The sequence below is a fragment of the Trachypithecus francoisi genome, unplaced genomic scaffold (genome assembly GCF_009764315.1).
Source record: "Trachypithecus francoisi isolate TF-2019V2 unplaced genomic scaffold, Tfra_2.0 Lachesis_group4, whole genome shotgun sequence".
Taxonomy (NCBI): Eukaryota; Metazoa; Chordata; class Mammalia; order Primates; family Cercopithecidae; genus Trachypithecus; species Trachypithecus francoisi.
In genome coordinates, this window is record NW_022681469.1 from 137720976 (window position 1) to 137734783 (window position 13808).

The following is a 13808-nucleotide window of genomic DNA, read 5'->3' on the forward strand; positions in this document are numbered from 1 at the left end:
CACACTCAATTCTCTAATTAAAAGGGATAGAGTGGCTGAGTTAATAAAGAAACAAGATCCAACTATATGCTGCCTAAAAGAAACCCACTTCAGCTATAAAGACACAGATGGACTGAAAGTATAGAGGTGGAAAAAGATATTCCATGCAATTAGAAACCATAATGGGCAGGAGTAGCTATGCTTACATCAGATGAAATAGACTAAAAATCAAAGACTGTAAAAAGAAATAAAGAGGGTCACTGTATAATGATAAAGGGGTCAATGCAGCAAGAGGCTATGAAAATTATAAATATTTATGCACCAAACACCAGAGCTCCCAAATATGTAAAGCAAACATTAATGGATCTAAAATGAGAGATAGACTACAATATGATCATAATAGGGGACTTCAATACCCCACTCTCCATAATGCCCGTATCATTCCAACAAGGAGATATTGTAAATAAACTACACACTGACCACATGGCCTAACTGACATCTATAGAACATTTCATTCAACTGCTACAGAAGATACATTTTTTTTATCAGCACATGGAACATTCTTCAGAATAGACCATATATTAAGCCACAGAATAAGTGTCAACAAATTCAAAAAAGTAGAAATCATATCAGGTATCTTCTCTGATCACAAAAGGAATACAACAAAATCAATAACAAGAGGAACTTCAGAAACTACACAAACACATGGAAATTAAACTACATGCTCCTGAAGAACTAATGGAGAAATTAAGAAAGAAGTTTTAAAATGTTTTGAAACAAATCAAATAGAAATACAGCAAACCAAAATGTATGAGATACAGCAAAAAGCATTACTAAGAGGGAAGTTTATAGCAATAAACACCTATATCAAAAAAGTAGAAAGACTTTAAGTAAACAGCCTAATGAGGTACCTCAAGGAACGAGAAAAGCAAGAACAACCCAAACCCAAAATAAGCAGAAAAAAGAAATAAAAAAGAGCAGGGCAGAAATAAATTAAATTGATACTTCAAAAATACAAAAGATCAACAAAATGAAGACTCAGTTTTTTTGAAAGGATAAACAAAGCTAGAATAGCTAAGAAAAAAAGAGAGGAGACTCAAATAAATCATATAAGAAAAGAAAAAAGGCCTAACAACTGAGACCTCAGAAATACAAAAAATCATTAGCGACTATTTTGGACAACCATACACCAACAAATTGGAAAACCTAGAAAAAATGGATAAATTCCCACGTACATATATCCTACCAAGAGTGAACCATGAAGAAATAAAAAACTGCAACAAACCAATAATGAATAATAAGACTGAAGCCATAATAAAAAGTCTCCCTTCAGAGAAAACTTCAGGACCTGATGACTTCATTGCTGGATTCTACCAAATGTTTAAAGGAGAATGAACACCAATTCTGCTTCAACTCTTCAAAAAAATCGAAGAGGAAGGAATGCTTCCAAACTCATTCTACAAGGCCAGCATTATCCTGGTACCAAAGCCAGACAAGGGCACAACAACAAAAAAGGAAACTACAGGCCAGTATCACTGATTAACATAGATACAAAAGCCCTCAACAAAACACTAGCAAACCTAATTCAACAACACATTAAAAAGAGTATTCACCACGATCAAGTGGGATGCATCACAGGGATGCAAGGATGATTCATCATACACAAATCAATAAATGTCATACATCACATTAACCCAGAATCAAGAACAAAACCATATGATCATTTCTTTTTTTTTTTTTTTTTTTTTTTTTTTGAGACGGAGTCTCGCTCTGTCTTCCAGGCTGGAGTGCAGTGGCCGGATCTCAGCTCACTGCAAGCTCCGCCTCCCGGGTTCAGGCCATTCTCCTGCCTTAGCCTCTGGAGTAGCTGGGACTACAGGCACCCGCCACCTCGCCCGGCTAGATTTTTGTATTTTTTAGTAGAGACGGGGTTTCACCGTGTTAGCCAGGATGGTCTCGATCTCCTGACCTCGTGATCCGCCCGTCTCGGCCTCCCAAAGTGCTGGGATTACAGGCTTGAGCCACCGCGCCCGGCAGATCATTTCAATAAATGCTGAAAAAGCATTTGACAAAATTCGCATCCTTTTATGATAAAAACCCTCAACAAACTGGGTATAGAAGGAACATACCTCAAAATAATAAAGACCATGTGTGACAAACCCATAACTAACATAGCACTGAATGGAGAAAAAAATGAAAGCCTTTCTTCTAAGATCTGGAACAAGACAAAGATACACACTTTCACCACTTTTATTCAATATAGTACTAGAGGTTCTGGCCAGAGCAATTAGGCAAGAGAAAGAAATAAAGGGCATCCAAATTGGAAAGAAAGAAGGTAAAGTAGACTTGTTCAAATACGACATGATTTTATATTAAAAAAAAAGATTCCACCAAAAAGTGTTAGAACTGATAAACAAATTTAGCAAAGGTGCAGGATACAAAACAAACATACAAAAGTCATGTATATATGCCAACAGCAAACAATCTGAAAAAAGAAATCAAGAAAGCAATCCCATTTACAATAGCCACAAAGAATGTAAAATACCTAGGCATCAATTTAACGAGCAATGGAAAACTGTAAAACACTGTTGAAAGATACTGAAGTAAGCATTTAAAAATAGAAAGATATTCCATGCTTATGTATTGAAAAAATTACTATGGCTAAAATGACAGTTCTACCCAAAGCAATTTACAGACTCAATGCAATTACTACCAAAATATCAATGACATTCTTCACAGAAATAGAAAAACTAATCCTAAAATGTGTATGGATCCACAAAAGACCCTGGATAGCCAAATAAATTCTGAGCAAAAAAGAACAAAGGTGGAGGCATCATACTACCTGACTTCAAAATATGCTACAAAACTGTAGTAACCAAATCAGCACGGTAGTGGCAAAAAACAGACACATAGACCAATGGAACATATAATAATAGAGGACCCAGATATAAATCCAGGCATTTGCAGCCAACTCATTTTCAACAAAGGTGCCAAGAACATACAATGGGGAAAGATTAGTCTCTTCAGTAAATAATGCTGGGAAAACTGGAAATCCATATGCAGAAGAATGAAACTAGACCCCTATTGCTCATCATACACAGAAATTACAACAAAATGGATTAAAGGCTTAAATCTAAGACCTAAAACTGAAACTACTAGAAGAAAATATTGGGGAAACTCTCCAGGACATTGGTCCGGGCAGAGATTTCTTTGTGTTAGACCTAAAAATCGCAGGCAACCAAAGCAACGGTTCACAGATAGGATTATATCAAGCTGAAAGTCTCCTGCACTGCAAAGGAAACAATCAACAAAGTGAAGAGATAAGCCAAAGAATGGGAGAAAATATTTGCAAACTATCTGTCTGATAAGGAATTAATAACCAAAATTACAAGAAGCTTAAACAACTCAAGAGCAAAAAACAACCTGATTTTTAAGTGGACAAAAGATGTGAATAGACATTTCTTAAAAGAAGATAGACAAATGGCCAACAGGTGTATCAAAAAAATGCTCAACATCAGTAATCATCAGGGAAATGCAAATCAAGACCACAATGAGTTATCATTCACCCCAATTAAAACAAGACAAGTAGTAACAAATACTGGTGAGAACACAGAGAAAGGGGAACCCTCGTACACTGCTGGTGGGAATGTAAATTAGTACAGCCACCGTGAAAAACTAACAGATTCCTCAAAAAGCTAAAAAAAGAACCACCGTATGACCCAGCAATTCCATTACAGAGTATATAGCCAAAAGAAAGGAAGTCAATATATCGAAGAGATATCCGCACTCCCATGTTTATTGCAGTACTGTTCACAACAGCCAAAATATGGAATCAACCTAAGTGCCCATTAATATATGAGTGGATAAAGAAAATGTGGTATGTAATATTATTCAGCCATAAAAAGAATGAAATTCTGTCATTTGCAGTAACACGGATGGAACTGGAGGTCATTATGTTGAGTGAAATAAGCCAAGCACTGAAAGATAAATATTGCATATTTTCATTCATAGGTGGGAGCTAAAAAAGTGGATCTCATATCTCATGGAGATTGAGAGTAGATTGGTGGTTACCAGAGACCAAGAAAGGTAGAAGGAAGAAGAGGATGAATAGAGATTGATTAATGGGTACAAATATACAGTTTGATAGAAGAAATAAAATCTAGTGTTTGATAGATCAGTGGAGTGACTATAATTTATAATAATTATCATATGTTTCAAAATGGCTAGAAGAGAATAATTCAAATGTCTCTAGCACAAAAAAGACAAATAATTAAGATGATGTACATCCCAATTACATTGATTTGATCTCTACAAATTATGTGCATGTATCCTGAAAATATGTACATCTATTATGTATCCAAAAAAAACTAAAAATGGAAGAAACAAAGAAGAGTACAGAGTTTGAAGTGTTCCATGAATTCTTGGCTCAAAATATGCACTGATCTGCTCATCTAGCAATAGGGTTCAATGCAGGATTGTATATCATTTCCCTGGCCTTTTTGCTCAAAGGCATTAAAATAATTTTTTCTTTAAATGGAAATCTAGTACTGCCCGTTTGGGATCCCTGATACCTAAAAGTCCCTTCCACCCAACTGAGCTGAAGGTGAGGTCATTTGGCCCCTCCATGCTGATCCTACCAGCACCTACAAGCAGAGTAACTCATGCACTAGGCAACACCAACTCATTGTGATTAACTAGATGGATGGCTCACTGCTTTATTCAGAGTCCTTCCCTGATCACTGACTTATAAGACACTTGCCTCTCAGGCCAACACAGTGTTAGATCCAGGTGTGTAGACCTAACATGGGGACAACTTTGAGGTGTCTTGGAGAATAAGTACAGAACTGGGTTATAAGATTGTCCACCAAGAGCTTGAAAAGACAATCAACAGACATGTGAAAGAACTGTAGATAAAATAATTCAGGAAGGAAACTCAAAGTATAGGCATATCTGAAGTAAGAACACGTCCACTAACAAAGGGACTGATAAGCATCCAGGCATCACCCAGGCAATGGAAAATCTGAACAACTGCAATTCAATTCAATGACTTCAAAAAAAATTTAAATAGCTAATTAAAACTTGATGAAAAAGTTTAATCCTACTAATAATCAAATAAATGAAATAAAAATAATAATTGGATTCTATTTTAAGCCTATTTTTAAGTGATGAAATTCAGTGCTAACATGGGTTCTATGAGATGGTCAGACTCACATTTCCTGATAGAAATATAAAGTATTATTTGGCAAGCAATTTGGCCACAGGAAAGGAGGATCCCTAAAATATTCTTTTGTTTGTTTGTTTGTTTTTTGAGACTGAGTCTTGCTCTGTTGTCCAGGCTGGAGTGCAATGGTGTGATCTTGGCTCACTGCAACCTCCACCTCCCGGGCTCCAGCAATTCTCCTGCTTCAGCCTCCCGAGTAGCTGGGATTGCAGGAGTGCACCACCATGCCCAGCTAATTTTTGTATTTTTAGTAGAGATGAGGTTTCACCATGTTGACCAGGCTGGTCTCAAACTCCTGACCACAAATGATCCACCCACTTCGGCCTCCCAAAGTGTTGGGATTACAGGCATGAGCCACCGCACCCAGCCCATATCTTTTAACCTAAGAAAGACTACTGCTATATTCATATCTATAGCACTGAGTAGTTAGGCTGAGGTTTAGCTACATATAACAGAAATCCTAATGGTAAATGCATAGGTGTTGTCTGCCAGGGAGGCTGCAAAATATAGTACTTTAGCTGGACATTATCACTCAAAATAAAATTGAGATTCTGTTATTAAGGAGGAAGGGTAGAATGGATGTCGGGTAGGTATCTAGCGATTTTTGCTCCATTGTCCTAGGGGGAAATTTTGAACTTAAAAAATAATTTGTAAAAAGTAATTGCTTTTCAGAGAAAAGCCTGAATTTCCAAATATAGGAAATATTTGCAATGTGTAAATCTATTCAGTTGTTCTACATAAGTAATGTTATTTGAGGAGTTTTTAATGATAGTTGGCCATGCTTATTTCATAATGTCAATTTTTTTAAAAAGCAAAATGTATTATTCTATAGTTTATACTCTCAATTATGCAAAAATCTCAGAAGATTGTTATTTCATTTACACTTATCTTCATTTCTCATATTTTCCATTCTGAGCACATTTTAAATGCAAGCTAAAAAATTGTAGACATTATTTTTAATATGATACTTGATGGCAAATTTTCATATTTGAGAGAAAAGATCTCAAATTGGAGATTTCTCATATTGTTTCAAACAAAATACAAAGGACCAAGACAGAGCCTGGTAATTTTTTTTAATTTTAAGAAAACAAATCCTATAAACAGTGAATTGGGGAAAGCAAGTCACCTTCAAATGAACTGAACTCATGTTGGCTACAGATCTTATCCTCTACAGAACCAAATGCCAGAAGGAAAAGGACTCATGTTATTGTCATTTAGTCATCACATCATCACAATCACTAACACTTACTGAGCACTTAATTGAATCTAAGCACTTTTATTTGCTTAACCAACATCTTATGAAGTCCTATTTTAACAAGGGGTACAGGGACTTATTCATTGTCTCACAGATTGTAAATAATGGAGCTGAAATTCAAACCCAGTGTGATCCCCCTAAACTCTTTGTATTCTGCTAAACATCTATAGAGCTTTTTTTTTTTTTTTAACGGAGTCTTACCCTGTTACCCATCCTGGAGTCCACTGATGTGATTATAACTCTCTGTAGCCTTAAACTCTTGGGCTCAAGTGATCCTTCTGCCTCAGCCTCCCAAGTAGCTGGGAGATGCGTGCCACCACTGCCAGCTACATCTATAGAACTTTGAAGGAAAACAGCTTGTGGTGCATTATCATCGATGGGTATAGGAGTTTAGAAAATATGGAAAATATGCCTCCCTCCCATGTACTTCAATAACTTCTCAAAGTATTTCTGCAAGTTACCAAGATATTAATCACAATGAATTGAATAATAGGACATTACAGAAGGAACAGACAGGTGGTAGGCTGTCTTAGAACATCTTAGAACTAAGGGTTTAGGCCGGGCGCGGTGGCTCAAGCCTGTAATCCCAGCACTTTGGGAGGCCGAGACGGGCGGATCACGGGGTCAGGAGATCGAGACCATCCTGGCTAACACGGTGAAACCCCGTCTCTACTAAAAATACAAAAACTAGCCGGGCAAGGTGGCGGGCGCCTGTAGTCCCAGCTACTCGGGAGGCTGAGGCAGGAGAATGGCGTAAACCCGGGAGGCGGAGCTTGCAGTGATCTGAGATCCGGCCACTGCACTCCAGCCTGGGCGACAGAGCGAGACTCCGTCTCAAAAAAAAAAATAAAAATAAAAATAAAAATAAAAATAAAAATAAAAAAATAAAAAAAGAACTAAGGGTTTAAAATCAACGACATCAATGACCTCTAATGGGGTAGGATGGATCCTGAGAAGTCCAAATAATGGACTTCACTTGGATACAAAATGTTAAGGCCAAAACAATTTTTCATGTCACAGTTTTAGGAAGAAGTCAGACCTGTCCTTGAGGCCACATGAGGAGCATCATTGTCGAGTGTGGCCTGGCTTGCTCGTGGGGGGAATTAGGTTGCAGTTCTTAGAGATGTCCTCTGTGGCCATAGCTGTCTCTTCCTGGGTTATACCCTACTTCTCAGTCTCGTTTTTTGTTTGTCTTTCAGCTGAAACTAAGATCTGCTTCAAATACTACCATGGAGTGAGTGGGGCCCTGCGAGCAACCACCCCCAGTGTCACAGTCAAAAACTCGGCAGCTCCTGTAAGTCTCATTTCTCCGTCTGTGGTTAGACCTAACTCTGGTCTTTCTTCACTTGCCCATTTTGTTCTTGTGTGTGTGTGTGTGTGTGTGTGTGTGTACATGTACACACACACATATGGAGATATACTGATAGATTGATTATGAATAAATGGAGAGACACCTCAAAATAGCCAAGAGGAATGAGATCCATAGTCGACCTTACCAAAGCTCATGCTACACTTGTGTGTTAGGCAGGAGCCAAGCTTCTGTATTTTCCTTAGATGGCCAAACGTTTCTAACAGAGACATGTGCAATCACAGCGAAGAAGCCTTTTCTTTGGATCACATTTTTTAATTGTTTGCTTTTAAATATTGATATTTTCTTATGTTTTTGTTTCTTTTAGGCTTGTAAATAAGTTAATGAAGTGGGATTTATTGCCTCAGGTTGATTTTAGTCATAGAATTATAACGTGATAGGCCCGGAAAGACCAGAATTTCTCACCCTTCTCTGTGTATAAATGAGGACAGTGGCCAAGGAGCCTAAATAATCTATCTCAGGTCACAGAACTCATTGCAGATCCAGGATTTAAGTCACATCTTTTGTTCCCTGCTGTGTGACTTTGCTCAGGCCTATGGTAATAGATGCCATCTTTCCTAAGTTACAATCCAGTTTTTATCCTTGTAATGCTTCTCACTTAGTTCTTAATACATGTAATTAGGCTGAAATGCACTGAGAAATGGCATTCCTTTTCCTTTTCCTTTTCACATAAATTTAAAATGACCAACTGGGGAGGCTGCACAGAAACCAGTGGGGGACTTTGTCATGCTAGTGGAAGTAAAAAAGACTCTTTTTTTTAACATTATAAAAAAACAGGCCAGGCCCAGTGGCTCACGCCTGTAATTCCAACACTTTGGGAGGCCCCAGGCAGGCAGATCACTTGAGGTCAGGAGTTTAAGACCAGCCTGGCCAACATGGTGAAACCCTGTCTCTATTAAAAATACAAAATTAGGCCGGGCGCGGTGGCTCAAGCCTGTAATCCCCAGCACTTTGGGAGGCCGAGACGGGCGGATCACGAGGTCAGGAGATCGAGACCATCCTGGCTAACACGGTGAAACCCCGTCTCTACTAAAAAATACAAAAAACTAGCCGGGCGAGGTGGCGGGCGCCTGTAGTCCCAGCTACTCGGGAGGCTGAGGCAGGAGAATGGCGTAAACCCGGGAGGCGGAGCTTGCAGTGAGCTGAGATCCGGCCACTGCACTCCAGTCTGGGCGACAGAGCGAAACTCCGTCTCAAAAAAAAAAAAAAAAAAAAAAAAAATACAAAATTAGCCAGGCATGGTAGCGAGTGCCTACAATCCCAGCTACTTGGGAAGCTAAGGCAGAAGAATCACTTGAACCGGGTGCAGTGAGCAGAGATCGGGCCACTGCACTCCAGCCTGGGCAACAAGAGCGAAACTCCGTCTCAAAAAAAAAAAAAAAAAGAGAGAGAGAGAGAGAGAAAGTATTTGACATCAAATATGAATGATTCAGAAAGGACTTTGACTCCAGAAAATATTCCACTTTGCTGCTTTGCAAATCAGTTCTACAGCATCCTAAAGATGAGCTGATTGAGGCCTTGATAGTAAGCAGTAAGGTAAACACGCCCCAGACCCAAAGCCTGGCTGGACACTGAACTGGGTTTACTGTCCGGGAACTCAGCGGTAGGCACAGTGGGAAGAGAGGGAGAGGCACATGTGCTTTTGAAGGCTTTGCTGTTTTTCCCTCACTGGCCATGCAGATTGGAACATGATTCCTGTCTGTCTGGGACAGCAGTTTAAGTGTGAGAATCTAGGAAGGTGTCCTCAGAGTGCCAGAACCTCTCTTCCAGGCCCGTTTGTTTGGGCATCCCTCAAAGGAGGGTACCCCCTAAAACCAGACAGGTCCTGATACCTGTTAGCCAATCATTGAGGCTGGAGAGACAACTAAGTCAAGGTAGCTTAGGGACAGCTAAATTGAGGCAGAAAAGAAAAGGTGAACCAGAAGCTAGGGAGACAGAGCAGGAAGGCATTGAGCACACAATAGGCAGAGAAGGAAGGAGGCAGGAAGTGGAGTGAAGCTAATTAGGGAAAACCCTTCCACTGCAGGCCTGGCCTCTTGCCACTGCACAGCAGGTCACTGAATGAGGCAGACACAAGGATCCCTCAGCAGGGATTGGCCGTGCCCACTGACGGGACCGGCCTGTTGGTTCAAGGCTCAGAGAGGAGAGGAGTTCCTCACCTTCTTCTGCTCTGGAATGATACTCTGGGTGTGTTGGCCAGCCCTGGAATTCAGATAAATTCTTACCTGAAGCACTTTTTCTTATTTAAATAAAGCTCCCTAGAGCATTTGACTTCTCCAAACTCAGCCTGCTGGAGACTCCAGATGTTCACCTGCTGCTCAGACCAGTGCAAAGTGTGACATATATCATCACAGTGTTGTGCAATGTAGGCTTAAAATTAAGCAAGAGGCCAACTGCCCAGAAAATGGCCTCTAAAATATGATGTACAGCCCCTTAGGGCAGGATAAATTGTCAACAAGCATGTGCTCCCCAAGGGCTGCCATCACCGGAAACAAAGGCTTGTACCTCAGAAGAGGAAAGGAGATGCTTCCATCACACTGTTGACATAAAGTTCAGCAGGTGCCTGATTGCTACTGCCCTGATCTCATCTTTGTCATTCCATGTGAGCTGCTGCTGCTTATACTTCAAACTCTGGCATCTTGAAATATTTTGACATATTGCTGTCATCCTGATTTTTATCTCCTTAATGATTTTCCACACAAATCAGTAGACACTTAGGTTGACACTTGAATGTACATCCTGCAGGCAACTTTTATTCCCCAAGCCTGTGAGAGCTCGATCGCATAGCCCCTGTGCCACCAGGGACAAAGGGAGAAATCTTGGGCTCCCGTTGTCATGGTGAAAATGAGTCCCTGGAGTCCCGGGGCAGAAGGCAGCACACACTATCCCACAAAACTGTATTTTCACGGGCAGTTAGGTTTCATAGGAGCCACACTAGAAGGACCCCTCTTTGTTTGATAGCATGGCACACTTCTCAAAGCTGTTTCTCACGCATTCCTCTAGTCGATGCCCAGCACGTCTGCGGAGAGAGGCAGGAACCATCATTCTGGTTAAGTGATCATTTGGCTCTATGGTGATGGAGCAGAACCACATTTTACTTACACTTTTTGCAACCCAGCTCAGTTTGGGTATAATCTAGCAACCTTCCGGGTTACATAAGCCTTTGCAGTCTGGTCTGAGGACTTGAACACACTGTTTCTAAGGGGAAATGCTGTGAAGTTTCCCTAAATCAATTTCTTAATAAACTTGGAGTGTCAGCTTCTAGGTTGAGGATTGCTGCTGCTGCACTCATCTCTTATGAAGAATTACTGTGTATTACCATTATATCACGTCCCAAAAGTCACTGAGTTGGTTTGTGATAATACACTAAACCTACCATTCTTTGAAAAGGAGGAACAAGCTGTCACATGCTCCTTTGGTGTAATCAGTGCTTTAACTTTCTGGGCACTGGATGGTCTCACGATGCATCAGTCCTTTTTCTCATTGTCTTGTTCCCTCTCATCTTTGTCTTTGTCCCATGGGCAACTGTTGAGGTCCTTGTTTAAAAAGAGGTTGTCTTCTACTCTTGTCTTGCTGGGGCTCTCATTTATTGTATATAAGAAACTATAATGGATGTGCTTATAGAGATAGATGAAATATAAGCCCTGTCACTGAGAACTCACAGTTATAAATTATAAATTATAATACTGTGTAAAGTCCATTATAAATTATAATACTGTGTAAATTATACTCCATTATAAATTATAATACTGTGTAAAGTCTCCAGTACTGGAGCGTGCTGTGCTGGTGTGTAGAGAAACCCGTGACCAGGCACCTGCAGCAGCTGTGCTGGCTGCGGGAGAAGGGGGCGTGGCCTGAGGCAGGCACCATGAGAGGGCCTTGGCCATGCTTTGAAGACAGACAGGCAAGGCCAGCAGAAGGGATGGCCTGTACAAAGGCGTGGGGTGAGAATTGGCTTAGGCCTGACAGGGAAGGAGACCTAGTTGTTTTAGGTTTAAGGAATATGGGACCAGGCCGGGCGCGGTGGCTCAAGCCTGTAATCCCAGCACTTTGGGAGGCTGAGACGGGTGGATCACGAGGTCAGGAGATCGAGACCATCCTGGCTAACCCGGTGAAACCCCGTCTCTACTAAAAAATACAAAAAAACTAGCCGGGCAAGGTGGCGGGCGCCTGTAGTCCCAGCTACTGGGGAGGCTGAGGCAGGAGAATGGCGTTAACCCGGGAGACGGAGCTTGCAGTGAGCCAAGATCTGGCCACTGCACCACTCCAGCCTGGGCAACAGAGCAAGACTCCGTCTCAAAAAAAAAAAAAAAAAAAGAACATGGGACTTATTGTCCCTATATATCCTCCTGTTTTTCATACTTTTTGTGTCTTATTGGGAGCACCTATCATATTTCATATCTTTCTTTTATTTTCTGTAGAAAATCACTGTCAAAGGCAAGCTCTTCCTCTCCTTATTCTGGCCCTTGCTAACTCCCCCTTGTGCATTACCGTTACAGTCTTCTTATATAAGCCCCATGATATATTTTTCTTTCTCTGATTATACATCAAAAAACAGAAACCAGCCCATCCCTACAGTTTGCCAAAGACAGGGTGGGTAAACTCCTCAGCCCAACACACAGTCCACTGAAAATAACCAGGCTGCTCTGCCGGGTCTGGACCTGACAGTGAGTTTTCACATCCTCCCCTTCCCACTCTCGGGCACCCAGCCGACGTCATCTGTAGGGGCCGCTGGAGGGAGTGGGGGCCCTCCCTTTGCCTGCTGGTTCTCTTACAGTGCCAGAGACTCGGATGCAGTCTGAAGCTGTTGATGTGAGCCAGGTAAGTGAGAGTCCCGAGCATACTGCTCCCACACCTGGTTTATGAGACCCTCCCTGCACAGCGTTCACCTAGTGGTACAGTGGGCCTCCTCCCCACCCATGCTGAGGCCTGGGACTGCAGCCTCCGGATACAGAAAATAGGTAGCTGAGGAATGACTCTGGCAGAGTCCAAGCAATTGGGAAAGGCTACCAGCATGCAGGGCAGGCTGAGAACATGCAGGGCAGAGTAGAGGACCCCGTGCAGGGCCATCTACTCTGGAGTAGAGACTTCTCTCGATTTAGAGGCTGGGTCATGTATAGTCGAAGGTGTATTTTTTGTTTTGTCTTTATCAGCATTAAAATGTGTGGAAACCCCATCAGGATTATGTTACACTGGATTGTTCTTATTCTCACCTCAGATTGCTATTGTTTATTTATTTACTTCATATTTTTTATCTTCTGACTCTTTCAATGAGAAGTTGGAAGGAAACATAGGGAAATCCTCTCCTTCTTCCTCCAAGTTAATCTAGTGCCTCTGCAACCAAGCTTTTGATAATAACTGAACAGCATAACATTCAAAGTAAAGTTCTTTGCCAGAGAACAAAGAACAGCTGGGTGCAGTGGCTCACGCCTGTAATCCTAGCACTTTGGGAGGCCAAAGTGAGTGTATGACATGCGGCCAGGAGTTCAAGACAAGTCTGGCCAACATGACAAAACTCCATCTCTATAAAAAAAATTAAAAATAAAATAATATTAGCCAGGCATGGTGGCGCACGTCTGCGATCCTAGCCACTTGGGAGACTGAGGCACAAGAATCACTTGAACTGTGAGGCAGAGGTTGCAGTGAGCCGAGATCACACCGCCACACTCCAGCCTGGGCGACAGAGCGAGACTCCATCTCAAAAAAAAAAAAAAGGAAAAAGAAAAAAGAACAAACTTAAACTATCTTTTCACTAGTTCATGTTTACAGATTCATGTACTTTGTCAGATCCCCTGAGCAAAATAAAAAAGGCAACTCAACAGGACATTTCCCCACCAATATAGGGTAAATTAGCACTCTAAAATAGGGTCAAGATTTTCCTTCACATCAGTCTGAGTCTCCTGCAGTGGACAAATAATTGATGAATACCTCCCTTCCCCAAATTCTAGGTTTTTACCTTTGGCTATAGTAATACTTTTCTTGGG

At 41.1% G+C, this 13808-nt stretch overlaps 1 protein-coding gene across 3 annotated transcripts in view; it reads left to right on the plus strand.

Moving 5' to 3' along the window:
• Positions 1-13808, plus strand: part of HECW1 (HECT, C2 and WW domain containing E3 ubiquitin protein ligase 1) — a 441946-nt gene that overhangs the window by 229148 nt on the left and 198990 nt on the right. For all 3 annotated transcript variants that reach the window (XM_033193922.1, XM_033193924.1, XM_033193923.1), the window contains exon 4: positions 7655-7749. In XM_033193922.1, coding sequence (XP_033049813.1) covers positions 7655-7749 — 95 coding nt within the window. The remainder of the gene's footprint in view (positions 1-7654; positions 7750-13808) is intronic.